A 27,748-nucleotide genomic window follows, 5' to 3' on the forward strand; every position below is an offset into this window, starting at 1 on the left:
GAAGAATATTGAGAATTTGGAGTCTTAGATTCTGGATGATGATGAGGTTCAAGTTAAGGCAGCACTCTACAGTGATTTACCTGTAATGAAGGTGGGTGTCATGTATATTAAGTAGGTCATTCAAGTAATCAAATAAATATAGCATATATACAGAGTAAATACTGGAGAATACTCATAGTTTTAGAGCTAGAAAGCACCTGGGAGACCATATTTTCAGTTCTGAGGGCCTTTGTTTAAGAGGGGCATTGATCTAGTGGATAATGTCCCAAAGAGAGCAAACATGTGAAGGGCCTTCAGTCCATGTCATGAAAGTCGCTGAAGGACCACAGATTTCTAGTGTCTACCTCTATTTAAGAATTGTTTAAAGGAGAACAACAAATAGTGGTATACAGTTACAGAATTTGTCCTTTATTCTCTTAAGGCTAGAGGTACTTGCAAGCAAGGGGGCAGGACTAAAGTCCTGACTCCAGAACAAAAGGATGAGAGAGCTTAAGTACATTTCAGGACCATCCCAATTAGGGGTGGTTGAGACACACAAATTTATTATCCCCATAATGGTTTAAACATAGTATGAGAAAGGAATTTCTTAATTGGATAAATGATAAAATGTCCATTGAAATTATGATCCAGAATATCAGTGTTTTCTTTACTATTAACATTCCATAACATGGTATATGCCGAGAAAATCTTAAGAAAAGAAAAAGTCCCAATTCTCAAGTTAATGCCCTGAGTTGAGGGTCTCCTCCTGAAGGGCCATAAAATAGGCCTTTTCTGGTTTGTTGACACCAGAAAAGGTATTTTCTGGGCTTGCTCAGAGAGAAAAACAAAGTTGGGTCTATTTGGAATTTATGATCCTATTCCAAGCTTTATCTGGTCTCTGGAATAGCTGAGATAGAAAGAGAGCCTTTTTTGTAAAATGATGCATAGCAGTCTGTTTGATTAATTCAACTTTGGCCAAAATATGATATTAAATGATTATCACTAGCCACAAGGAATTTTAGAGGTCATCTAATCCAATACCCTAAGTTTAACAGAGGCATTTAATGGAGCCCCAAATAGTTTAGATGACTTGCACAGTTTCACAAAGGCAGCAGAGGTGAGATTCACAAACATGTTAGGGACTGCAAGCTTTGCATTGGTTGGAGACTATCACTTTTTTCTCAGTTATCTGGGCATAAATACCTCTCTCTGCTCCCATTCTAATCCTTCTTGAGTTTAGTCCCATCCCGCATCAGTCTTTCCCCATGCTTTCTTCAGACCATTGTTCTATTACAATCACTCAGATACTTCTCTTCACATAATTGTCACCCATGTGTCATCTTTGGGCATGGTGAGAAGAATGCCAGGCACCTTAAAGTTTGTTCTCAAGTTCTTATTTCCATCTTCAATGTTTCAGTCTACCGTTCTCCAAAATGCTCTCCCAGTTTCCCTAATGACATATGTTTATTTAGTTGACAGTCTCCCACTCCACTTATCCTTACTCACTTCAGCAGTCATATTGATAACTAGCAAACTCCTGGTCTAACAAGGTTCTTCGACCTGCTTAATACCAATGATGCTCACCTTTATTCCAGGTAAATCACTGTAGAACCCTACCTTAAGTTGGATCTCATCATCATCATTCAGAATCTAGGACCTCAAATTCTCAAAAACAATTTTTTGGAACAAGATTCCTATCTTATTCTTGCAAATTCCTCACTTCTAATAATCTCAGCCTCGTCTTCATCCACAACTTTCAATACCCTGACCTACCTATTTTCCCAGGCTAACAGCTTCCTTCTCTCTATAGTTACCTCCTTATCACTGTTACGCACAGACTAATGAAACTCTTTAGCCATTCCAACCCATTTTGTCAGTTCTGTCTTTTTCCAGACATGAAGCATATATGTTTTAGTATACATGTTTACACACAACTGTTCTAGTTACCCAGGATGCATTAGTTACCTTGAATCACTTACCTTCTTGGCCTTTCAATGCTTATTTTTCCTAATCCTCTGCCCTGGATAACCACTGACATTTGCTTCCTCTTCTTTCTAAATGTTGGAGAAAATCATGAAGCTAATAGTGATTTAACTGTTACAAATTCATGTTATATAAGCTCAGCTAGCCTCTCTCTCATTTCACTAATTCCTTGATTCATCTTTGATGACTCCTTATCATTTATTCCTCCCATCTGTCTTAAATCTTCTTCATACTCAATCCCTCAAGCACATCCCTGCCCCCTTTTAGGTAATCATCATTTTCTACTTCACTGATCTCATCCTTCTTCTCTACTTCAAAATGCAGCATCTTCATGCAGTTTCTCTTTACCTCTTGACTAAGAGAAAGGTGGCTTTCATCGTGGCCCTGTCTAATCTATGTCTATGTCTATGTCCCTGATTCCATCCCCTCCAGCTTTTGCAATGACCTCTTTCTTGAATTTTCAGTGCCTCCCTCTGCAGGGTCTCCTTACAAGCTTAGATAACTTCTAACCTAAAACATAACAAAAACAGAAGCATCACCTTTTCCTTTGTTCCTTCTACTCCCTTTATCTCTCATACTGGGTGTCCTTTCTTGTCACTGAAGTAATCTACTACTACTTCCTCTTCACCTAGTCGCTCAGTAATGTTTAATTCTGGCTTCTTTTTAAGACCAGCATTGACAATTTCATAGGTGAATTCAATGGTATCTCAATCCTTCAATCTCCTTTTTACAGCGTTTGTCCCATTTGCCTACCCTGCCACCTACTCCTCAAATGCTTTCCTCCTTTTGGTTTGGTGACAGGTCTTTTGTTCTTCACTTCCTTCTCACTACCACCTTCTGCCTACTAAATGAAGGCACCAAGCAACCTCTCCAAGGCTTGAGTACCTAGAGAAGAGGAAAAGGAGAGGAAATGGACATTTATATAGTGTCTAATACACTCAGAAACAGTACATGTTTTGGCTAAGGTCACATAAATAGTAAACAGCACATTCCAGACCTGAACTCATCTTCTGTCTCTGAATATAATGTTGTTGGGGTTGTTTTTTTCTATATTTCATAATTAAGGCTGGAATAAATATTGAAGTTGCTAAATTTACAAGCATCAATAAATACACAGAAGCAAAATATCCTTTTAAAAAATGAGAGAAAAAGAGCTAGGGTTAGCATGATGTACTGTAAAAATTAGACAATGGGCATCACATTTCTGCAAATAGCAATACCCTTGTGGGCTAGATGGGGAGGAACGGGCTAAATGTTAGTATAATCAAGTGAATTCATAATTCAGAATGACTAGACTCAAAAAATATGGTTAATGGATTGCTCTTGACCTAGAAGGAAGTATGATGGAGTGTCCCACAGATGTGTCCTTAGTCCAGTTCTCTTCAACGCTTTTATTAATGACTTAGGTGGAAGCAAAAAGTATACTTGTCAAATTTTAGATGACACAAAACTTAGAGGAATAATTAACACATTGGGTAACAGGATCTAAAAATAGATTTCAACAGGATTTCTGTTTCAACAGGATTCCTATCTATCCAATAGAATGATGATCTCATCTAGTGAGATGAAATTTAAGAGGGATAACTATAAAATCATCTGCTTAGGTTCAAGTAACCAATTAAAGGAGAACAAAACAAAGACAGCACTTTTTGTGGAAAAAAAGTACAAGGGTCTTAAGGGACAACAAGCTCAATATTTCTTAACGACATGACAACCAAAAAAACTAATGTGATGTAAAAGTATCTGAATGGATTGAGGTGAAATATAGATACATAGATAGAGATAGAGAGAGACATATAAAATTTTATGTATGTATATATACATACACACACATACACATATACATATACACATACACATACATACACGCACCATTACCCTCTGCCTTGCCAGATCATATCTGGAGTATTCTATTCATTGTATAATGACTTTCTAGAAAGGATAGGGAACAAATAAAATAGGTCCAGAGAAGGATGTCCACAAAGGTGAGAAAATAGGAGATCTTGTGATAAGTGGGTCACTTACCCAGAGGTAATTAGTTAGAAAATGAGAAAATTTCAGTAAATATGAGAGCCCTCTGTAACTATCTAGAGGGCTATTATGCTGGAGAAGGATTAATTCTACTTGCCCTCAGGGGACAGAATTAGGAACACTGAGTGAAAACTGACAAGAGACAAATTTAGACTCAGTTGAAGTGAAAACTTCTCAACAATTAGAATTGGCCAGAAGAAGAATGAGCTGCTTCATGGGGTAGCTCACTCCTTTGAGCAACATTTTAGATAGCTACTTGTTATATAACATAGAATATATTCCTGTTGAAATGCAGGTACACTCAGAGACCTCTGAGGTCCTTCTAATGCTGAGTCAGCAATCAGTAATGGAAATGAATATTCTATTCTAGAATAGACAATTTGGTTTAGATATTATTTCATGAAGCTGTTACACAGAATGTCATTTTCTCATACTCTTCTCATGCTAACGTTCCTCTTTGGATCTGGGGTCCTCAGTATCCTAAACAGTGGTCCTTTCATGACTCCCTTCCTTCAATGAAAATGGATTTGTCCTGTATCTTCTTCCCTCCTAAGCTGAGCTGCTAACAAATTCATACTAAAATACGAAAGACTGATCATGTCATGTGTCTTTCTGATGCCATATGCATTTTAGTGCCTTAACCCAAAGGATTGACTAATTGTATAACTACTGGCACTGTGGCAAGCCCGTGAGTCTAATATGTTCAGGAAGAGTACACCTTTGAGAAATTCTCCTCAGATGACATCATCCAATCACACCGGATCACAGATTTAAAGCTAAGAGAAACCTTAAAGGCATTTTAACCCATCACCATCATTTTACTCATAAAGAAACTAAGGCCCAGAGCAAGCACATGACATGGTCATAGTCATCCTGGAGGAAAATGGCAGAGCTGGGATTCAAACCCAGTTACAACTCCAAGCTCAGTTCACTTTCTCCTATACCACATGGTCTCCTTATGTAGGCAGACTATGCATAAGGCCCATCCCGTATGAACAAGAACTAGTCCATTCTTCAAAACAGGAGAGTCTCTCCCCACCTAACCAACAAGATCAGGTTCATTAGCCTTTGCTGCACTTAAAAGATACTGGGGAGAAGAGAAGATTTAGTGAGGAGGAGGAGAAGGGCATATGTGCACTCTCTTCTAATATCTGAAAAGAGAAATTAGATTTCTTGGTTTCAGAGGTAAGAAGTAGCAAGAATTTGCAGAGATACAGATCACATTTTAATATAACAGGGAAGATTTTTTTTTTGCCATTAGAGCTTTCGAACCATGAAATTGGTTACTAGATGTGATAGTGAAGTTCTAATCATTAAATGTCTTCAAGAAAAAACTGATTGCTCACTGAATGAATGAATTGAACGAATGAAAAAGCATTTATTAAGCCCTAATGATGTGTCAAGAACTGTGCTAAAGAGCTATGGGTAAAAACAGAAAAGCCAGATAACCCTGCTCTCAAGGAGCTCATGTTCCAAATGAGGGAACAAGCACATGTAAGAGGATTCACCTGCATGACACATGGAAAGGTTGAGTGGTACTTCCAGAGCATCAGCAGATCAGACAGCACTGTACAGCCCTGGCGTCAGGGAGCGATAGACATATGGGGACAGCCAGAAGACCTTAGTGTGCCAGGGTGGGACAACTAGAAAGGCCTGGGGTCCTCCATTCTCCTGCAACTATTGGAGTTTTATATGTCTTCCAGCTCATCCAAATGGTGTGAGTGGCCATATTACTATTCTCACCCCATTGCCCTCTTAGAGATGTAGAAAGAGTTCATATTTTTGGTAGAGAGATGAATTTAGATGATATCTAAGGTTCCTTTCCAAATACTTGAATTGCTGTGATTCTCCACAACAGAGGAAGACCTTAAAGAATGAGACCTGGGATTTCACCCAATCATAAACAATAAAATCTGTTGGCCCAGAGCCATGACTTTCCATGATACCCATGGCAAGCTTCCCTGCTAGAGTGAGAAGAAGCATGACCTAGTGCCACTGAACAGATTCCCCATGGTTTTTCATTATCTGAAACTGTGCCACCCTTAGCCTGTGTGCAGAATTGGGCTGTATGAGGCTAACAGGGAACAACATCCATCCATTTGATAATGCTAAGAGGAAGTTTGATGGTCTATCAGAATGTTTCTATTACAAAAACTTAGTGCATTTTACCAGTCTCTTGATTATTGCCTACCTCCAATTAAATTAAGCAGCTTTAAAGCTTCTAGTGCCTACTATAACATGAGGCTTTATAAGTGAAATAAGTACACATGTGATCACTTACTGATAAGTTCTTAAGCTTCTTGTATGAAAATGAGTTTCTTTATGTGTTAACAGTTAAACAAAATCCTGTTCATATGTTTTAACATCTGTTCAGGATTTTGTTAGCTTGTAGTCCTGAGTGCTGGAAATAGGAATAAAACTATTTTTAACTCTTTTTTCCTTATGAGAGATTTTTGTTAAGTATTTCAAATAAAAATTGGAACAGGAGGAATGCCTAATAATGTTATTGATAGCATACTGCTGGCCAATACTGTGGAAATGTTGGATCTGTCTTCAGGGATCCTCCCTTTCCCACCTACCACCCCCAGTAAAATTACAGTATTCTCTACCAACGCTCCATCAATTTAGGAAAACCTGCCCTCTGCATGCTACTGTATTGGAAAGCACCTGCAAAATTAACTCCTGTGAAAGTATGAACTCTTCCCCCTGGCATTCTTACATTTTAATAAACATCTGAAAATCCTTCAGTGTAAAGGAGTGGAGCTTCATCATAATGCAGTGAGGAGAGGAATGAATCTGTAAGCCAGAGATTCAATCCCTGCTTAACCATCATGCCAACACCACCACCCTCCCCACCACTCCTGGGGCCAGTGGGTAGGAGAGGGCTCTTTCAAACATTTGGAAAATAATAAGTGAACAGATTTAGAATTGGAAGACACTTTAGATAACATCTAGTACAATTCCCTTAGTTTGTAGAGGAGGGAACAGAGACCCAGAAAAATTAAGTTATTTGCCTAAGGTTACACATAGTTTCTTTTTTTTTAAGCAATTGGGGTTAAGTAACTTGCTCAAGGTTACGTGGCCAGTTATTATTTCTGGGTGTGGTGCTGAGTATCTGAGCCCAGATTTGATCCAGGTCATCCCGACACTGGAGCCGGTGCTCTTACTCGCTGAGCCACCTGGCCGCCCCTAAGCAATTGGGGTTAAGTAACTTGCTCAAGGTTACACGGCCAGGTGTTTCTGGGTAGGTGCTAAGTGTCTGAGCCCGGGATTCGATCTCCAGGTCTTCTCAACACTGGAGCCGGTGCTCTTACTCGCTGTGCTACCTGGCCGCCCCAGTTACAAATAGTTTCAAAGTTAGCATTTAATATTGATGATGATAAAATTTATATAAATCCTACTATGTGCTAAATACATTACATACGTTATTTCATTTGAACCTCACAAACTGTGGGATGTATGTGCTATTGTTATTAGCATTCTGTAGCTGAGGAAATTGAGGCAAACAGGTTCAATGACTTGCCCAGGGTCCTACAACTGTCTGAGACAGATTCTGAATTGAGGACTTCCCAACTCTAGGCCCAGCTCTTTCTTCCACTCAAGTTCTCTGTGTCTAGCACACATTCCACCACACCACACCACCACATCAGTCAAGACTTTGAATAACTGACATCTCTAAATCTTCTAGCTGCAAATGTATGATCACAGGGATTTCAGGATTTAACAAAAGGCTGGTGAAACAAATATCCACACGTCTTAAACGGCCGCCTGCTCTCCCTACAGATTTGGTTAACCCTGAAAATATTTACCGAACATCTACCATACCCTTAACATTTTGCTAGGAGCTCCAAAGGATAAAAAGCATGGCTGGTGCCAAAGGACCTTCAAGGGTCATTTGCATGAAGTTGAAAAGGGGAACCTTAAAGCAGTCAATCAACAAACGTTCATTAGGTGCTTAGCTACTCTAGTCCCACTATGCACAGGAATAGTTACACCTTGGATCTTCCCATCCCCACAATTATTCCAGTTCCATGTACATGAATTCTGAAATTTCTTTATCTGATCATTATCTTTCTACCACTCCCTAGGCTTTACTCCTCCTAAACCTTCTATTCTTCCTCACTATGCCCTCCAATCCTTCTACCTCTCAGGCCATCAAACATCCTCTAGGTACAATGTCCTTCTAAATCTTGACCCACTAGTGAACCAATTCAACTCTATGCTACCTTCAGTTCCCAAAATGGCTTGTTCCCTTGTCATACTGCCCATATACATTACTGTATTAATATTACTGTTCAATCTCCTTCGCTTCTACATGTGTGCTGCTAAACAAAACTAGAGGAAATCATGAAACCATGTTGAGGGACGTCCACCAAAAATTTATGCTATCTCTCCTTGACTCTCACTGAAGCAAGGGCATCCTTGGCTTCACAAGAGCTGCTCTAAACCACTTCTTTCATCTTCAAGCCTTTTACACCACTCCCTCCTACCACCCTATATCAGCTGAAGACCTTGCTTCACAATTCACCTAAATAAAAGAGTCCATTTGCCAAAAGCTTTTTCTTAGCCCCTATTTTCATCTCATATCCTTCTGACATCATCCCCCTCTATACTTTCCTTCCTCCTGTATCATATGCAGAGGAAATATTGTCCTTGCTCAGACCAACTCCTCTACATGAACCCTTGTTCCAACTCCCTAAAGTCTTTTCCATTAGATTGCCCCCTCTCTCATCCTCATACTCTGTTTACTGTCAGTCTCCTTTACCTATTGGTTCATATCCTGTTGCCTACAAACAGTTCAGTCTTCCCCATTCTTTTAAAAAATGAAACAAAAACCACCCAGTAGAATCTACAATCTACTAGAGATCACTCTGTATCTCTCCTCCCATTCTTACATAAACTCCTTGAAAAAGTCACCTGAATCAGGTACCTACACGTTCTCTCTTCTCAAACTCTTAAACTCTGCTTCTTTCTGACTCTGAGACCAAACCTCAGTAGGTACATTCACTTCCTCTACTCCAATTTGATTCTAAACCCTCTTCAAGCTGACTTTGATCTCATCATTCAAAAGGGATTGTTTTCTTCAAAGTCACCAGGGTCTTCTTTTTTAAATGTTATTGATTTTATTCTGAATTTAAGAAATAAAATAAGCATTTCTATAACATATTAGAATAGAAAAATGTTTGTACATGAAACTGCAAAACTATTATGCACAACTTGCAAGAGCAAGTTTTTCCTTTTAAATATATAACAAAGTTATGATGTAATTTTCTTTCTTCCCTTCTCCCACCACTATCGTAATGGCTACCAATAGACACAAATGTGTGGGTGAGTGGATGGGTGTACATATACATAGAGAGAGATGTAGATATAGATATAGATATGGAAACTCATTCGAGACATACTTCTATTTATCAGTTGTTTTTCTAGATGCAGATAGTATCTTCTTTCATAAAATCTTTGTAGTTAATTTGGGCATTTATAATAGTCAAAATAACTTAGTTTCTCAGAGTTGTTCTTAAAACAATATTGATATTATTGTGTAGAATGTTCTCTTGGTTCTGCTCATTTCACTCTTCATTATTTCATGCAAGCTTATCCATGTTTTTCTAAGATCATCAAGCTCATCATTTTTGTAGCACAGTAGTATTCCATCATAATAATATACCTAAACTTATTCAGTCATTCCCCAAATGACAAGCAGCCCCATAATTTCCAGCTATTTGTCACCACAAAGAGAGCTGCTATAAATATTTCAGAATGTATAGGTTCTTCTCCTTTTTTCACTAATCATCCTTGGAAACAGACCTAGTAGTTGTATTGCTAGATCAAAGGGTATAGGCAGTTTAATAACTTAATAATAATTAAGTGTAACAATAATAAAATGGATAATTTCAATTATATTAAATTAAAAGTGGGTTCTTCAAATAAAACAAATGTAGTCAAGACCAGAAGGAAAACAGAAAAAAAGTATTTCAGATAAAGGTCTCATATCTCAAATATATAAAGAACTTTGTCAAATCTATAAGAATACAAGTCATTCTTCAAATGATAAATGGTCAAATTATATCAATAAATTGAATGAAGAAATCAAAAGAATTTATAGTCATATGAAAAAATGCTCTAAATCATTTCTGATGAAAGAAATGCACATTAAAACAACTTCAAGATATCATTTTTTACCTATCACATTGGCTAAAATAATTGAAGGTGGAAATGACAAATGTTGGAGGGGATATGAAAAAAAATGTGGACACTAATTCTCTGTTGGTGGAATTGTAAATTGGTCCAATCATTTTGGAGAGCAATCTGGAATTATGCCTAAAGAGTTACTGAACTGTCTATGATCCATCCCTTTGAACTAGGGATTTTTTAATTGCCAAATCTAACAGTCATTTCTCAAACCTCATACTTCTTGACCTCTCTTACATCTTTTGATACCACTGCCTTATGCTTTCTGTTAAGTTGGTTTTCATAACACTTTTTTTTAATGTTTCTTCCACCTGTCTGACCCACTACTCAGTCTCTTTGGATGAATCTTCATCTACATGATGACACTGTGAATGTCCCCCAAGGTTCTGTTGTGGATCCTCTTCTCCAGTTTCTCTATATTCTCTCACTTGGTGATCTTATTCCCTTCCATGAATTTAATTAGCATTCATATGCAAATGATTCACAGGTTTCTATATCCAGCCCGAGTTTCATTCCTGAGCTCCAGTTCCATGTCATCTGTTGACTGTTGGACATTTTAAACTTGATGTTCTATCAGCTTTTCAAACCAATTTGCCCAAAACAGAACCCATTACCTTTTGTCCCAACCTAATCTTTCTTAATTTCCCTATTTCTGTACTGAGCAAGGCTAAAACATATTTTAGAGAATAAGCATGTCTGTAAATCTCAGCTTGCCTTTTAAAAAATATTTTCCATTTACATGTAAATTTTTTTTAACATTTATTATTTAAAACATTGAATTCCAAATTCCCTCCCCTCCTTTCCCTACTCCCTCATTTGGACAGCAAGCAATTTGATAAATGCTATATGCAGTCACACAAAACATATTTCCATATTAGTTATGTTGTGAAAGGAAACACAGGGACCCCCTCTAAAAAAACAAGAAAAATAAAGAAAAGAATGCTTCATTCTGCCTTCAGACTCCATCAATTCTTTCTCTGAAAGTGGATAGCATTTTTCATCATAAATTCTTTGGAATTGTCTTAGATCATTGTATTGCTGAGAATAGCTAAGTCAGTGTGCCTTTCTTAAATGCATTCTACTCCCAATTTTATTCAGTCACTCACTTGGTTATTCAATCAACAAACATGTTTTACGGTAAACATCTAATGTGTTTAGACTTCTTTATTAGGAGCTGTGACAGAGAATTTGTTTCTCCATGTTTCTGAACAAGCCTTGTCCATGTAGAACTTACAATTAGTAGGAGCATGAACCACAACTATAATGGTAATGTAGCAGTAGTAACTCAGACTTGGAAGCTGATTAGGGCAGGTCTAAGAGTCGAATGGATCATTTACTGCTAACAACGCATATTGACTGTAGCACGTGATTATTAAATAATTGTCAAATTGAACAATCAATGCTTGGAAGTGTCAAATTCAAACTCAAGATGCCTATTATCTATTACATGTTGTGCTGTCCTAGGCTGGCACTGGAAATACAGAAATAATATCAGACATAGTCCTTGCCCTCAATGAGCTTATATACTAGTAAGGGATATGAGATGTGGGTATGTATAAAAATATTTAAAGGAACTCATCAGATTTATGGGGTAGACTTGGCATTTCCAAACCAATTAATTAATAATGCTGTCAGGAAAAAAGTCAAAAAGAAGTCAGAGAAACTTTTCACATGGATAGTCTCCCTTATTTTGTTCTCTAAAGTCAAATGGAAGCTATGAACATTTAAAATGGCCATTGGGAGGGAAGGACAAACCCTTGTAACCTTGGATAAAAGTGATATAATTATTGCCAGATGGAAAAAAATTCTCTAAATATGCCAAGCATAAAACTGGTCTTTCATTTTCTTTTTACATCTTTTATACTCATCAAATTGCACCGTCCAATGAATGAAGTTGGTGCTTCATAAATGCTTATTGAGTAAATGAATGACTTTAGCCCATACCTACCTAAAGTATTTGTAATATAAAACTAACAGAAGAGGGACAGTAAAATAGATATTGGATAGATCCATGGGAATGATCATAACTTAATTGACTGAATAGACCCTAGAGACAAGAGAATTCTATATTCTAACTCCATGCATGTAGATTGATTGATAGGATTAGGTCAGTCAGATATAGGACTGGAAAAATTGGTGATCCATATTACTTGTCCCAATTAAAAAAAAAAATCATTGGTCATCATTTTGTCAGTGAAGCGGTTTGGGAACATATGGAATGCAGAGATAAGCCATAGTAAATCAGACTATTTATTTCAGCTGTGCTTGTTTAAATATTATTATAATTTCCCCACTTTCCTACTAATGTTACAATATTTCACTAGTGTTTAATCAGTTTATAATAATATGAATAATAAAGAATAATAAGGGGGAAAAGGTGTCATGTTATATCAGTGAAGTTTTTTTTTAAGGGGGAGGGACACAGAAGAGGAGGTACAGAAGGAAACCTAGACAGGTGGCACAGTTTTGGAATGCTGGATGTATTATATACTAAGACAAATAATAAGCTGTATGTAGTAGTGGATAGTCACAGTTTCCGATATAATCCTCATTTTTGTTTTCTGTATATGGAAATGCTAAAATTTTTTGGCTTTTGTCAAGTTTAGAATGCCAACTTGTTAATATTAAAAATAATAATATATTTCTACTCTACTTGTCCATTGATAGTAAATCTCAGTATAAATATATATATATGTGTGTGTGTGTGTGTGTGTGTGTTTGTGTATATGTTTGTATATACACATATATATATAAACACAAATATAATCATAACTATATATATGTGTGTGTGTTTGCATATTTATTATGTATATATGTATGGGGCAACTAGGTGGCACTGTGGATGGAGTGCCTGGCCTAGAGTCAGGAAGACTCATCTTCTCGAGTTCAAATCCAGGCTCAGACACTTACTATGTGTGACCCTGGGCAAGTCACTTAATCCTTAACACTTAACACAACTAGAAAATGACTGAACAACAACATGTACATAACTGTACATTTAGTTACTGTTTCCACTTATCATTCAATGCAAACCAGAGTATCAGAGGTAACTTATTCCAACCTCACTTTATGACCCTTATTTCACAGATGAGTAATGCAGAGAGCTCAGTCATCAAGTCAGTAGGCAAACTTTTATTAAAGCATATATTGTGTCACACAATTTTATATTAAAGCATATACTGTGCTAAGTGCTGGAGATACAAAGAAAGGTAAAAAGCAGTCTCTGCTCTCAAATAGTTTACAGTCTAATGTTGGACATCCATGCATGAACAAGATATGTATAGTATGACTGGAAATAATCATCAGAGTGAAGGCACTAGTATTGAGGCAGGGTTGTGAATGAAAGGAATAGGTAAAATAGATGTGAAGCTATAATGAAAGGGCTGGCTGTAACTGAGACAGTAAAGCAAGACCTTCTCTCGGAAGAGGCCCTTAAGCCGTATGTATACTGTATAATGTAGTTCTATGTATAATGTATGTATAATCATTTGAAAGGATTCTAAGAGGCAGAGGCAGGGAGGGAGTTCATCCCATTGGAGGAGGACTCAATCTATTTAAAATTCAGTCATTCATATCTATTTAAAGCTTTATGGTTCATAGATATATGTAGGTTTGGGGATCAGAAAATTGAATGTATACTATTCTTCAAAAATGTGCCAGGCAAAGTTCTATTTGTCAAGGCCTCTCAAAAGTTAAATACCATATAGTGCTTAAAACTTTGGGACTCCAAAAGTCCAACCCATTTTTAAGCTTAATGATGAAGGGACAATGGGAGGACACATTGGTAACATGACCACTGGTTCTGTTCATTGTGTGCCTACAGAGTGTGGAAGGGGAACACCACGAGAAGGCAGTGGAACTACTCAAGGCTGCTAAGGAAAGTGTCAAGCTGGTGGTCCGCTACACACCCAAAGTGCTGGAAGAGATGGAGGCCCGCTTTGAGAAGCTCCGGACTGCCAGACGCCGACAGCAACAGCAGCTGCTGATTCAGCAACAGCAGCAGCAGCAGCAGCAGCAGACACAACAAAACCACATGTCCTAGGTGAGCACCATCTTGGCTTCCTAGGCAAAGAAGGACTTCTGATTCAGGATAATAAACGGCATGGTGAGAGGGGAAAAATCCTCACCTAAGTAAACAAACAAAATGAGTCAAAACGGGTCCCTTTATTTGTGCATTTAGCTCATCTCTCATCTTGTGTGTGCTACCTTCTGATAGGGAGAACATTAGTGTAGAACTTTTTTATTGCTTCATTCCACAAGCACTCTTAATCCGTTACTGTGAACAAGACACTACGAGTGAAATAGGGACTGTATCTGAGATTCTACTGATAATGAGAAATCCAAGGGGAGGAAACTCCATCTGGAATTGTGGATAGCACTTTCTCTGAAACTTATGGCCTTAGAGAATTGCCTAGAACACCTAGAAAGACTTGGTGACTTGTCTGGAGTCACAGAGTCAGGAAATGTTGGGGGTAGTTCATCCTGACTTTGAGGCCACCTCTCCTCCTACAACTTACACTGTGTTTCAAGTACCTAGGGTACAAAGATCAAAAATGAAACCATCCTGGTTCCTGAGGAATTACACTCTGTGGACTAGGATGTATAATATAACACAAAGATAAGTCAACACAAAATAACCCCACTTTGATGGGGTAAGAAAGGGGACACTAAGAGCTTGATAAAGGAGGATTAGGAGTGGCCTTGCTCTAAGTGACTGTTTGTGTAGCCTTTGATAAATCAGTGCTTCAATTAAGAAAAAAATAAGACAGTGGCATCTCCTAATGCTATGCTCAGTGCTGTGGGACCCTCTCATTATGCCCTTTTGGTGTAAGATAAAAATAAAAACAGCTAGCATTTACATAACTCTTTGAGGCTTTGCAAAGCATTTGATATAAGTAATCTCACTTGATCCTTACAACAACCTAGCAATAAAAGTGTTATTTTAAAAACAAAGAACCCTCTGAGGCTCAGAGAGATTTTTAATAGCCCAAGGTCATAGAGCCAGTGTCTGATGCAGGATTTGAACTCAGGTCTTTTTGACTTGCAGGTTCTAGCACTCTATCCTTTATGTCACTTAAGAGTAGACACAATTTAATGGGATCTAGGATGTTTCTACCTTGTGACAAATTCTGCTCTGAAACAAGAGTATTAGAATTGTTGTGGCCCAATGGTTAGGAGTATATTGACAGCCAGAAGGATCATGGTGGCCATCGAGTTTGATCTTTTGATTTAAGAGATGGCATGGAGGCCCATGGAGACTAAGTGAGTTTTTCTAGGTCACACCAGTCATGGAACTTGAACCCAAATCTTATAATGTCAAATAGAGTGTACATCAGCCTTTTAATCAGGAAGATCTGAGTTAAAATTCTGTGTCTGATCCATATAGTCTGTGCTACAAATTCTTTACATAAATGCATTGGTAAGAGGGAGTCTCTGGTAGGGAAAGGAAAGGAGGGGAAGGAAAAGGAGAGAAAGGGAAGGAAAGGGGAAAAGAGGGAAAGGAAAGGAGAGAAAAAAAGGAGAGAAGAGGAAAAGAATTCATATTGATCTTCCATTCTATTTTGAAGAAATTTAAAACCAACATTTTATGAGAATCTGTGCAAAAGATTTGTAAGCCACCTGGTAACTCTATTGTTTCCAATTTAGGGAACAAAGACCCATTGGCTCCTAGAATTAGAAAAGTATTCTATAGGCAGTGTAACCTATACAGGAACTTTTAAGTTTATTTCAAAGCACTTTTTTTCAGAAGGGTTATACTAGAATAAGGCTAGGCACTTTAGATAATATGGTAACAATAAAGAAAGAATGTTCTGATATTGGCAGATTGAAATACATGGGCATAGTTACATAACAATAAGTTCATGCATTTGTCATCATATATTTATCTTAACTTATCTAGCATTTTATGATGACATAAAAAACCATTTAACATTATCCTGACTGCGCCCTTTGTGATAATAAATTATTTCTCTTCTCCCCATTCCATATTTAAAGGTGATGTCCCTTTTAGAAATAACTTGATCCAAACTCTTTTTAAATTACAGTGAATGCTTTAGCAAAACCACAATTTTGTCATCAAATCATACTGATTCTATACCACTTGATAAAACTCACCAGTGTGATGAAGATTGATGTAAGAGTCTGGAGGTTGGGGTGGCAGATATGGGCTCTTGTAAGTAACCATTCTAGAAAGCAAACAGAAGTAGTTAAAATATCCATATCATTTGACCCAGAAATTCTACTATTAGGCTTATATGGCCAAGGAGATCATTAACAAAAAACAAAGGCTCCATATACTAGTGACAAATTATTTTAGCAACACTTTTTGTAGGAGCAAAATAAATGCCCATCTATTAGAGAATGGCTAAACAAATTATGGTATATGGATAAAATGTAATAATATTATGTGGTAAGGAATTTTAAAAATAATGTATACAGAGAAGCATTAAAGATTTACATGAACTGATACAAAGAGACGTAAATAGATTGAAGAAGATAGTTATGTACAACGATAATAGCAACGTAAATGTCAAAGACAGCATAAAACAGTGGAAAATGAATATTGCCAAATTGCAAAGATGTATGTGTCCAAAGAACAGGTATTATAATATACCTCCCCTTACTTTTTTTTTTGCAAAGGTATGTGTGTTTGAGGGGTGGTTGGGTTCGCTGATATGGGACATTGTATATAGTGTCAGGATTTTTTTTTTTTAACATTTTGTTTAGTTTTGCCGAATATTTTTCTCTTCCTTTTGTTTTAAAAATGTTCTCTTATAAATGATGGTTCTTTAATGGGGGGGGGGGAAGGGAGTGGGAAGAATAGAGGGACATAGGAAATTCAGGTGATGTAAAAACAAAATACATAAATAAAAGCTATTTATTAAAAAATACCCACCAAAAAAAAAAACCTGAGTCTGCTACTCTTCCAGGTGTACTCACACTATTGTTCTGATTTACTCATGGTCTGCTCCTCAGTCCACTTGCTTCATATCTCCTTACATGTTTGTTTTGTCCATACCAAGAATAATGAAACTCATAACGGCTAGTCATATAGAGCATTTATTGGGACTCTTTCATCATTGTCCCCAGAAGTTAGAACTGTTGGATGAGTCAGAGACTAGAGCCCAGTAGTCTCTCCTGCTAGCAATATGGAATTGAGCAATGTGGCTCTATTCTGTACCTCAAGGCTTGTTTTCCCTACAGTACATAAATCAATGCTGGTTGTAGAGATTTTGTTGGGATACAATGGGTCTCCTTTAGAAGCAGAGATTGGATAACTGCTTGTTGCACAGGTTAAAATGGAGATTTTTTTGAGGCATGGGTCAGACTATGTCAGTCCTGGGGTCCACTTAACTTTGTGAGTTTTTTACTTGACTTCTTATACACAACTATTTGCACTGAATTGCATCTTCTCAGCTTCTATAGTCCCCTCACTTCAATCACACCCTGACTCATTATAGACTTGTGCTACCACCATCTACCTTGCTCCCCTCACTTGCTCTCTTTCTCATCATACTAAATATTCCAAATGCAACACTAGCTTTCCATTTATACATCATATTCCCAAACCAAGGGTTCAGTTTTCTAGTTATATCTACTCTACTGATTATACGTGCCAGGATAATGTGCTTACTGTTCCTCTACATGCATGCTCTCCCTTTTGGGTGGGGAAAGGAGACAATAACCTCTTTCAATTCCATGCATAACTTTCCTTTTCAGAATCTATCTGCTATTTCCTCATTTGAAAATTTGGTATAACAATAATGTTTCACATGGTTGTAACAAAAACCAAATGAAAATAATATGTGTGCAAGTGATTTGTAGGGAGTAACAGTAAGAAGATCAAGTCTCCCATAAAAACTTCAGCAAATATACAGAAATGACCTTCAAAAGACCAGTGACAAAGAAATGTGAGAACAAGAAGATACTCCAGTTAGAGCTGAACCAAAAGATATCAAGAGATGGTAGAAGCTGGTAGAAGAATTGAACTAGAAAAATCAGTGCCCGTTTAGGTAAACAGGGAAATAGCTGAGGGGAAAGGGAAAAAGGGTAAGCATTTAGTAAGTGCCTACTATAGGTCAAGAACTATGCTAAGCACTTTACAAGCATGACCTCATTTGATCCCCAAAGCAGACCTGCAAGACAGGCATTGTTATTACCTCCATTTAAAGTTAAGAAAACTGAGCCAAACAGAATTTAACTGACTTGCCAAGGGACCCACAGCTACTAAGTGTTAAGGCCAAGTTTGAAGTCAGGTTTTCCTGACTCTAGCCTCACTGCTCTATCTAATCTACCAGCTAATTACCCTTAGGCAGGTGAGGGTAGTAAAAGGGTTGTGTGAGCAGAGATGAGGAACCTGAAGCCTCAAGGCCACATGTGACCCTTTGATTGAATCCAAGTTTTACAGAACAAATCCAAAACTTGGATTCAGTCAAAGGGCCTCACTTGAGGACCTAGACTTTACATGTGACCTTGAGGCCACAGGTTCCCTACCCCTGGGTTAGGGAAACCAGTTTTCTAAGTCAGATCAGAAGCTATCAGAGGAGGTGAGAAGCAGGGAGTTAGCCCAGATACCCACAAATGGATTTGAAGTCAGTCAATTGCCTGACTTTGGCATCAAAAGCCATAATCAACTTAGGTAAATGAGCAAAAGGTAGAGGCTAGGCAAACCATAAAATCAATAAGACTTCCCCACAAAATTAAGCTGTCTATTATTTGCTCTATACAGGGAGATTTCAAGAGAGAGCCAGCTCCAACATCAGGGTGCTTTAGGCCAGATTCTGGCTATGGTCTGTCAGAACAGAAGTTGGAGACAGAATCAGTTGGAATAAATCACTGCATAGGAATTCAAGGGTGGGGCCTAACTGTGTATTCCTCAGAACACTGGGAGCCACAATTGGAGAAAGGGTCAACTCAATGACTAGGCACCAATGCTATAAGATGCTTGAGATCAGCTTAGTGTCCATCAATCCACTTTAGTCTATTATCAACACAGCACAGAGAACTGAACCAACTCCTAATTAAAGATCATGAAAAGAGAGTTAGAGATGAACTAGAGCTTGGACCAATACTGGGTCACTAAAAAATGCAGACAGATCGCAGGGATTAATTCAGAGGGCCACACCAGGAAGACTGGCAGTGGCAGCAGCAGTATTCAAATTACAGAGAAGACCTAGTTAACCCATTTAAGAGCCCTGGTGTAGTCTGACCCAAACAAAGAATCCTGAACTGAGATATGAGACTAAAAGTGTAAGTAAACTGAGGAAAACACTGAATGTAATTATAATATAGTTATATATTGGGTGGGTAATATATTACATATTATTATATTATTATTACATAATTATAACACTGAATATAATATCTAATATCTATAATATATCTAAGAGGTAAGCCAAGCAAAAGAGAATCACCTCACAACAAATAACCACCAGAAGCTGAGAAGGAAAAAATGACTTAGCCACAAGGACTACAAGAGCAACTGAAAGAAATGAAACAAGGGATAAAATGAAATGAGAATTTTAAAGGAAATAATTGAAAGGAGAATAAAAAGCTTAGGAAAAAAAAGATAGAAAACCATACATACGTAGCAGACTTCTTGAAAAATAAAATGAAGCACACAGAATTCAAAGATTCCATCAGACAAGGAGTAATAGAACAAAGTAAAATGATTGAAAAGATTGAAGAAAATGTAAGCTATCTGGTCCTCAATGGATTGTAGACCAAGAGCTAGAAGTAACTTGCATGGCATGTAGTTCAACATATTCATTTTATAGATGAGGAAATGTATAGACAGGTTAAATGGATTATCTATGATTACACAGCTAGTAAGTGTTAGAAGTGGAATTTAAATCCAAGTTTCTAAGTCCAATGTTCTATCTACTATATTAGTAGAGGAGAGATAATTTAAGAATGAGAAAATGCCTAAAAAACTATCACCAAACAAAAAACTTGGATGTCATATTTTGAGAAATCATAAAATAAAACTATCCAGATATATTAGGAACAAAGGTCAAAGTAAAAATAAAAAGAATCAATCACTCCCCTGAAAGGAATTGCAAATGCTCACTAATGTGATAGACAAAATCCAGTCAAAGATAAAATTTTTCAAGCAGCAAAGAGTTTAAATACCAAGCAACCTGTCAGGATCAACCAAGACTTGGAAGCAATTAACTAATAGAGAAAGATTTTGGAATAAAATGCTATAGAAGGCAAAAGAAAAAAGTTTGTGAATGGCAAAACTTATCTGACAAAACTGATTACAATCCTACAGGAGAAAAAAAAAATATGAATCTTTAATGGAATAGAGGACTCGAGCATTCTAGGTGAAAAACAAACAAACAAACAATAAGAGCTAAGAGGAAAAACTGAATGTAACCCTAAGAGTCAATAGAAACCTACAAGACAAACCCATTTGAGCATTTGGATAAGATGAATCAGTAATCAAGGGCTTACATTCTATTAGGAATAGAATAACCATATATCCCTACAAAGCCCTAATATTATATTACAGGGTCAAAGAAGTTAAGACAAACTTTAGGCCTAAATGTGGTTTTGTTCTATTTTGTTGGTTTTAAGAGGGGAAAGAAAAAGTAGGGAAAAAAGAAATAGGAAATATAGAAGGAAGGGAATAAATTTACCATTATGCTTAAATTGTATACAAGAGATAAAGAGAATATACTGTGTTTCCCCGATAATAAGACACTGTCTTATTAATTTTTTTTTGGACAGAAAAACACCAGAGGGCTTATTTTCAGGGGAGGGCTTATTTTAATGAACATTGACAGCAATTTTAATAAACAGGTAAATGTGAACAAAAAATGTACCTTTATTCAATAAGCAAATCACTGGGGAAGAACAGGATGATGTGCTCACTGCTGCAGCTCTGATTGGATGCAGCTCGGAGCGCAGCGTGCGTTTCACCGGGGGCGGGAGGGGACGGTGCATACAGAGGGTACCGTAATGTAGTGTGTAGCGCAGGGGATCACCTTCACTACAGTAGCAATCTCAATAGGGCTTATTTTCGAGGGAGGGCTTATTTTAGAGGAATCTTACACAGTAAGGGGAGGGCTTATTTTCAGGATAGGTCTTATTATCGGGGAAACACGAGTAGATATAGCAAAAGGAGAGGGAGCAGAGAAATAATCACCTCACTTTTATCTGAAGCAAATAACAGAAGATTTCAAACAAATATACTCAAAATTTTGGTGTAAAAATGCACTAAAGTATATAGGAAAATGGATGGAGAAATAGAAGAAGGCAATCAAAGGAAGAGCAGAGAGGCAGCTAAATGACACAGTGAACAGAGCACTGACCCTGAAGCCAGGAGGACCTGAGTTCAAATTTAACCTCAGACACTTAACACTTACTAGCTGTGTGACCTTGGGTAAGTCACTTAACCCCAATTGTCCTGTCTTCCCCCCTCCAAAAGACAAAAAAGGGGGAGATCAGAGATGGGCAGGGAATAACAATAAGGAGAACAAACCTTAATTTCGGAGGGTTGATCATAATGGGAGGGAGAATGATGTAAAAGAGAGGGAAAAGTATAAGAACCAGTGGTTAGGGTCTGGACATGAGGAAAAGAAGAAGGGCAGAGGAGAAAGAAAAGATAATATTACTTATAGATTACTAGTGCTCATAAAAATCCTTCTTTTTCCCCTTTTCCTTTTTCTTTTAAAGAGGGAGAGTAGAAAAGTATAACAGGCTATATTAGGTAGCTGGGAGATGCAGTGGATAGACCTGCAGTACAGAGTCAGAAAAGACCTGAGTTCATATCTGACTTCAGACACTCACTAGCTGTGTAACACTAAACAAGGCATTTAACTGCTCTCAACCTCAAGTTTCTTTACTTGCAAAATAGGGGTAATAATAGGTTCAAATTCACAGAACTATTCTGAGGATCAACTAAGTTTGCAAACATTAAAGTGTCACATAAATACTAGCTTTAATTATATGATAATGAGAAATATACTTCCAATCATGAGTGAACATGAACAGGATGAACTCAGTCATAAGAAAAAAAATAGCTTCAGAATGAATAAGAAAAGATAATCCAATATGATGTCATTTGCAAGAAAAATGTTTAAAATAGGTTCACACAGTTAAATTAAGGGGCTAGCACAAAATTTATTGTTTCAAGCAAATTTTTAAAATGAAGATGTAGCAAGGCAGCAAATTATTCTGTTAGATAAGGTAACCATTGAGTGGGACATGGTTAAAAAATAAGATGAGAAAGTATATTTTGCTAAAAGCATCATAGAAAATAAAATAAATGTCAATATTTAATATATTTGTGATGAATGGTAGATCATTTAAGTTCTTAAAAGAAATGTTAATCAAATTACAGGCATTAATGGATAGACTACAGGACTTGGAGTTATGAAGACTTGGGTTCAAATTTTACGTATCTGTAACAACTTCTCTTTTCCTCACTTTGATCAGCTGTAAAATGAGATTACTGAACTCTATGACATTAAGGACCCTACCATCTGTAAATTTATGATACCATGAAATGAGGGTAAAACTATAATATTTGGGTACTTCAATGTGCCCCCTTCCAAAGCTAGAAATAACTACTAGAAAGAAGAAATTAAAGATCTGCATAGAATTTTCAAAAGCGAGGTATAATAGTTCTCTGTTGATTACTCAATGAGAACAATATTGATTATACCTATTCTTAGCTGCAAATCTCAACTTTACATAAAACAACCATGTTATTAGGCATAAAATACTAACAAATAAATTCAGAAAAACAAATATAAAATAATCTTTTACTGACCACACTGAAAAAATTATTATGATCAACATAAAGACATCTAACATTGAAATTTAAGTAAATGGCTTGAGACTACAGCTAAAGTAACTAGAAAAAAAGAGGAAAGGAGCTAAAAAGAATATAAATTATTGTGGATCTGGCTTTTGGAAAAAATTTAATAAAACAGACCAACTGTTTTAAAATATAATTCCCCCAAAAAGAGATGTATAAAAATAAAACTGCAAATATCAAAAAATGAAAAAAAAATAACAAAAAATAAAGAAGAAATAAAGGAAATTAGAAACTATTTTACTAAGTTATATGCCAGCAAAAATGGTAATCTAAATAAAGAGCATGAATATTTATAAAAGTATAAAATACCATGAATAATAGAACAAGAAATAAAGTTGAAATAAATCAGATGCAGAAAAAAGAAATTAAACAATTCACACATGAGCACCCCAGAATGGATGATGGAAAGGGCTATATGGAATTAAAAACTATCAAATATTTAAACAAAAATTAATCCTAATTTTATAAGCATTGTTTAAAAAAAAAAGGGAAAGAAGGCATTTTATCAAACACATGCCATAAGACAGATTTGGTCCTGAAACCATGGTAAGGTAAAGCAGATAAAAAAAAAAAAAAACAACAAATCAGTATCTGATAAATATCAAAGCAAACATATTTTATAAAATATTAGAAAATAATTTATAATGGTATATGAAATTATACACCATTGCCAGGTTGAATTCATATGAGAGATACAGGATTAAGGAAACTATCAACATAGTAAACCATTGTAATGGGAATGTAAATTTTAAAGACCTTCCCTGCCCCTAGGCTAAAGTGCACCTGGAGCCTGGGGTGGGAGGCTTGTTTTTCAGTAGATACTTCTTGATTGGCCAGTGAGTCAATAAGGTTGTTACATTCTCTGAGTCAGGAGAAGGCTATGTAAGCCCTGATGTGTAGCTTTGTTTTGGGGGCTCACTTTGAGAAGTGTTCTGTGATTTGATATGGATTCTGGGAAGCCGTTGTCTGGAGTCCCCCCCCCCCTCTTTGAAAAACCCAGATGTTGAAACCCAGATGTTGAAACCCAGATGTTGATTGGGTATGGATGTAATGGCTGGACAGTTTGGAAAGCTGTCTACTTGATCTGTTTCTGTCTTGATAATTCTGCCTGTATACTTTGAAGTTCGGGGTGCTGACCTTTTTCCCCTGAACAAGGTAAACGTTATATGTCTGACTAATTAAAGTAAGCTTGTTAACCCATTTTGAGTTGCTTTCCTTTATCAAAGCAGATCCAAGAACCTGTGGTGGCAGCGACCCTGAGGACACTTGGGGTGCTTGCTGCTACAACCATATTAATATTTAAAATTATAAAATCACATGATTATATTAATATAGGCAGAAAAGACTTTTGACAATATATACTACCCTCTTTGTGTTAAAAGAATTTAAAAGCAAGTAAGTAAATGGACTATTACTTAATGTTAAATAGTGTCTGTGTAAAACCAAAGGCTAATATCTATAATGGAAAATCCAGGGATATATCCAACAAGATTAGGGGTAAAGAATGGATGTCCATTGCCACTACTATTATATGATATAGTTCTAGAGAGACTTGACATGAAAATAAAACAAGAAAAAGAAATTGGTGGAATAATTAAAGATATTAAAGGAATGTAACTATTGGTTTTTCGTCAAGTTTTTTTTTTGCACATGGCATGATGGTTGTGTGAAAATACAACTACTACAAAACAAACAGGAATTATACAAATGGAACTGCAAAATATACATTATAAAAAATAAAGACAGTCCTAAATAACTTGAGTGAAATTGATTATTCATTGTTGTGACATGATAATCTCATAAAAATAAGAAGACTATCTAAATTAGGTTACATATTCAATGTCATATTAATCACACTAACAAGGGGTTGCTTTCTAGAACTTGAAATAATAGCAAAATTCACTCCAGGGGAAGAAAAAGTCAAGAATCTTGAAGGAAATTTTTTTAATTAAGTGAAAAAAGAAGGTGGTTATCAGTACCAGAGTTCAAAATATAATCATCAATACAGTTTGATACTAGTTAAGAATATACATGTTTATCAGTAGAAAAGATTACATACTCAAAACCTAGAAAGAATCAAATGTAGTAGCATGGTAAACGCAAGGATCACTATTTATAGCAAATGTAAGATCACTATTTGTAGAAAAACTGCTGGGAAAAATAGAAATTAATCTGACATAAGTTAAGTTTAGACCAACATTTCACACCATATACAATAACAATTCTCAAATTAATATACAAACAAGATGTAAAAATCATATCACAAAGTAGAGTAGACAAGGAGAGATACTTTTTTCAGTTATGAATAAGGAAGAGTTCTCGACCAAGAGATTGAGAGAAATCTGTAAGAGACAAAATAGATAATTTTGATTATGTAAAATTGTAAGCTTTTTGCATAAACAAAAGACAATAGTAAGATAAGTATTCTGTTTGATAAAATAACCAATCATGCCTAGAGGAGAATGATGATGAAGTATGCTTCTTATTTCTTCCGGGATAAGTGATGGATTCTAGGTGCAAAATGAGATAAACATTTCTAGACAGGACAATTACAACCCAAATTGTTTTTGCTTATTTTTTTTGGAAGGGGGAGGAGTAAAGGGGTCAGATTGAGGGGTGACTGTAGTGATGGAAATGAAAAATACTATAAACTATTTGGAAAAGTAGCAGAAGAAGGGGTAGTACCAAATTATTTTTATGACACAAATATGGTGCTGATACCCAGACCAGAAAGACCCAAAACAGAGAAAGAAAATTGTAGACCAATTTTCATAATGTATATCGATGCAAACTTTTAAAATAAAATACTAGCAAAGAGATTACAGCAGTATATCACAAGGATCATGTACTATGACCAGGTGGTGTTTAGACCAGGAATGCATCAGCATAACAGACCATATCAAAAACAAAACCAACAGAAATGTTATCTCAATAGATGAAGAAAAAGCCTTTGGCAAAATACAGCATCCATTTCTATTAAAAACACTAAGGGACATAGAAATAAATGGAGCTTACCTCAAATGATAAGTAATATTTATATAAAATTATCATCAAGTATCTTCTGAAATGGGGATAAGTCAGAAGTATTCCCAATACAATCAGGGGTGAAGCAAGGATGCCCATTATCACCTTTATTATTTAATATTGTACTAGAAATGTTAGCTATAGCAATAAGAGAAGAAAAATAAAGGAATTAGAATGGGCCACAAGGAAACAAAGCTATCATTCTTTGTAAATTATATGATGTTATACTTGGAACATCCTAGAGAATCAACTAAAAAATTACTTGAAATTATAAACAACTTTAGCAAAGTTACAGGAGAAAAAATAAACCCACACAAATATTCAACATTTCTATATATTACCAACAAAGTTCAGCAGCAAGGGGTAGAAAGAGAAATTCCATTTCAAAATAATTGTAGACAATGTTTAATATTTGGGCATCTACCAACCAAGAGAAACCCAGGAACAGTATGAATACAACTAAAACACTCTTCACACAATGTCAGATCTGAATAACTAGAAAAAAAATTGATCATGGGTAAGTCAAGCCAATATAATAAAAATAATAATTCTACCTAAACAATTTATTTATTCAGTGCCATGTCAATCAAGCTATCAAAGATATTTTACATAGCTAGAAAAAAAATTAACAATAAAATTCATCTGGAAGAACAAAAGCTCAAGAATATCAAGGGACTCAATAGCAGAGAGAGAGAGAGAGAGAGAGAGAGAGAGAGAGAGAGAGAGAGAAGGTAGTCTAGTTGTACCAGATGTCAAACTGTATTATAAAAAAGTAATTATCAAAACAATCTCTTCCTGGCTAAGAAATGGAGTGGAGATCAATGGAATATATTAAGAACAAATTACATTATAGTAAGTGATTATAGTAATCTAGTTTATCATAAACCCAAAGATCCAAGCTTTTGGAACAAAAACTCATTATTTGATAAAAACTTCTGTGAAAACTAGAAAAGAGTATGGAAGAAACTAGATATATATCAACATCTCACACCATATGTCAAAATGAGGTCAAATGGGTTTATGATTTACACATAAAGGATGATACCATTAGCAAATTAAGAGAGCATATGGTATAGCTTATCTGTCAGATTTATGTATAAGGGAAGAATTTAGGACCAAAGAAGATATAGAAACTATGACAAAATGTTAAATAGATGATTTTGATTATGTAAATTTAAAAAGGTTTTGCACAAACAAAATCAATGCAACCAAAATTATAAGGAAAGCAGAAAACTAGGTGAGAGGGGAAGGGGAATTTGCAACAAGTATTTCTGATAAAGGCCTCATTTCTCAAACATATGAAGAACTGAGTAACATTTACAAAAATGCAAGTTATTTTCCAATTAATAAATGGTTAAAGGATATTGTAATTGTAATGGAATTTAAAGAACCCCCTGTATTGGCTTGGTTTTTGGATTGATTGTGTTAAAACCCAGAGCTTGTGAATCCCATTTGTTGATGGACTTGTTGATGTGAAAAGAGAGGGCTGAACTGGGAGGAACTAGTGACATAAATTTAGAGAGACACAAGAAAAGAGAGAGGCAGAAGAACTTTTTGGAAGCAGCATCTTGGAGGCAGAGAGAGACTGAGAGGATTGCTGAGGGACAGTGTGAATTGCCCAGGACTTTTGAGAGCTGCCACCCAGAGCTGCCAAGGACTGAGGAGATATGGCTGCTATGCTGGTACTTTGTCTGTTTTGATGTTGTTTTGCCA

General features: G+C 36.2%; 1 protein-coding gene across 2 annotated transcripts in view; it reads left to right on the forward strand.

The window, feature by feature from the left end:
• Window positions 1-27,748, forward strand: part of LIN7A (lin-7 homolog A, crumbs cell polarity complex component) — a 212,341-nt gene that overhangs the window by 166,940 nt on the left and 17,653 nt on the right. Inside the window, exon 5 of one of the 2 annotated variants that reach the window (XM_069094792.1) lies at window positions 14,009-14,227. In XM_069094792.1, coding sequence (XP_068950893.1) covers window positions 14,009-14,227 — 219 coding nt within the window. Of the gene's footprint in view, window positions 1-14,008; window positions 15,031-27,748 lie in introns of those variants that run through there. The other variant, XM_069094793.1, reaches the window with a different exon arrangement.

This window comes from Petaurus breviceps, unplaced genomic scaffold (genome assembly GCF_028583685.1).
Source record: "Petaurus breviceps papuanus isolate PSGF00001 unplaced genomic scaffold, PetGlider_PUasm1.0 221, whole genome shotgun sequence".
Classification (NCBI taxonomy): domain Eukaryota; kingdom Metazoa; phylum Chordata; class Mammalia; order Diprotodontia; family Petauridae; genus Petaurus; species Petaurus breviceps.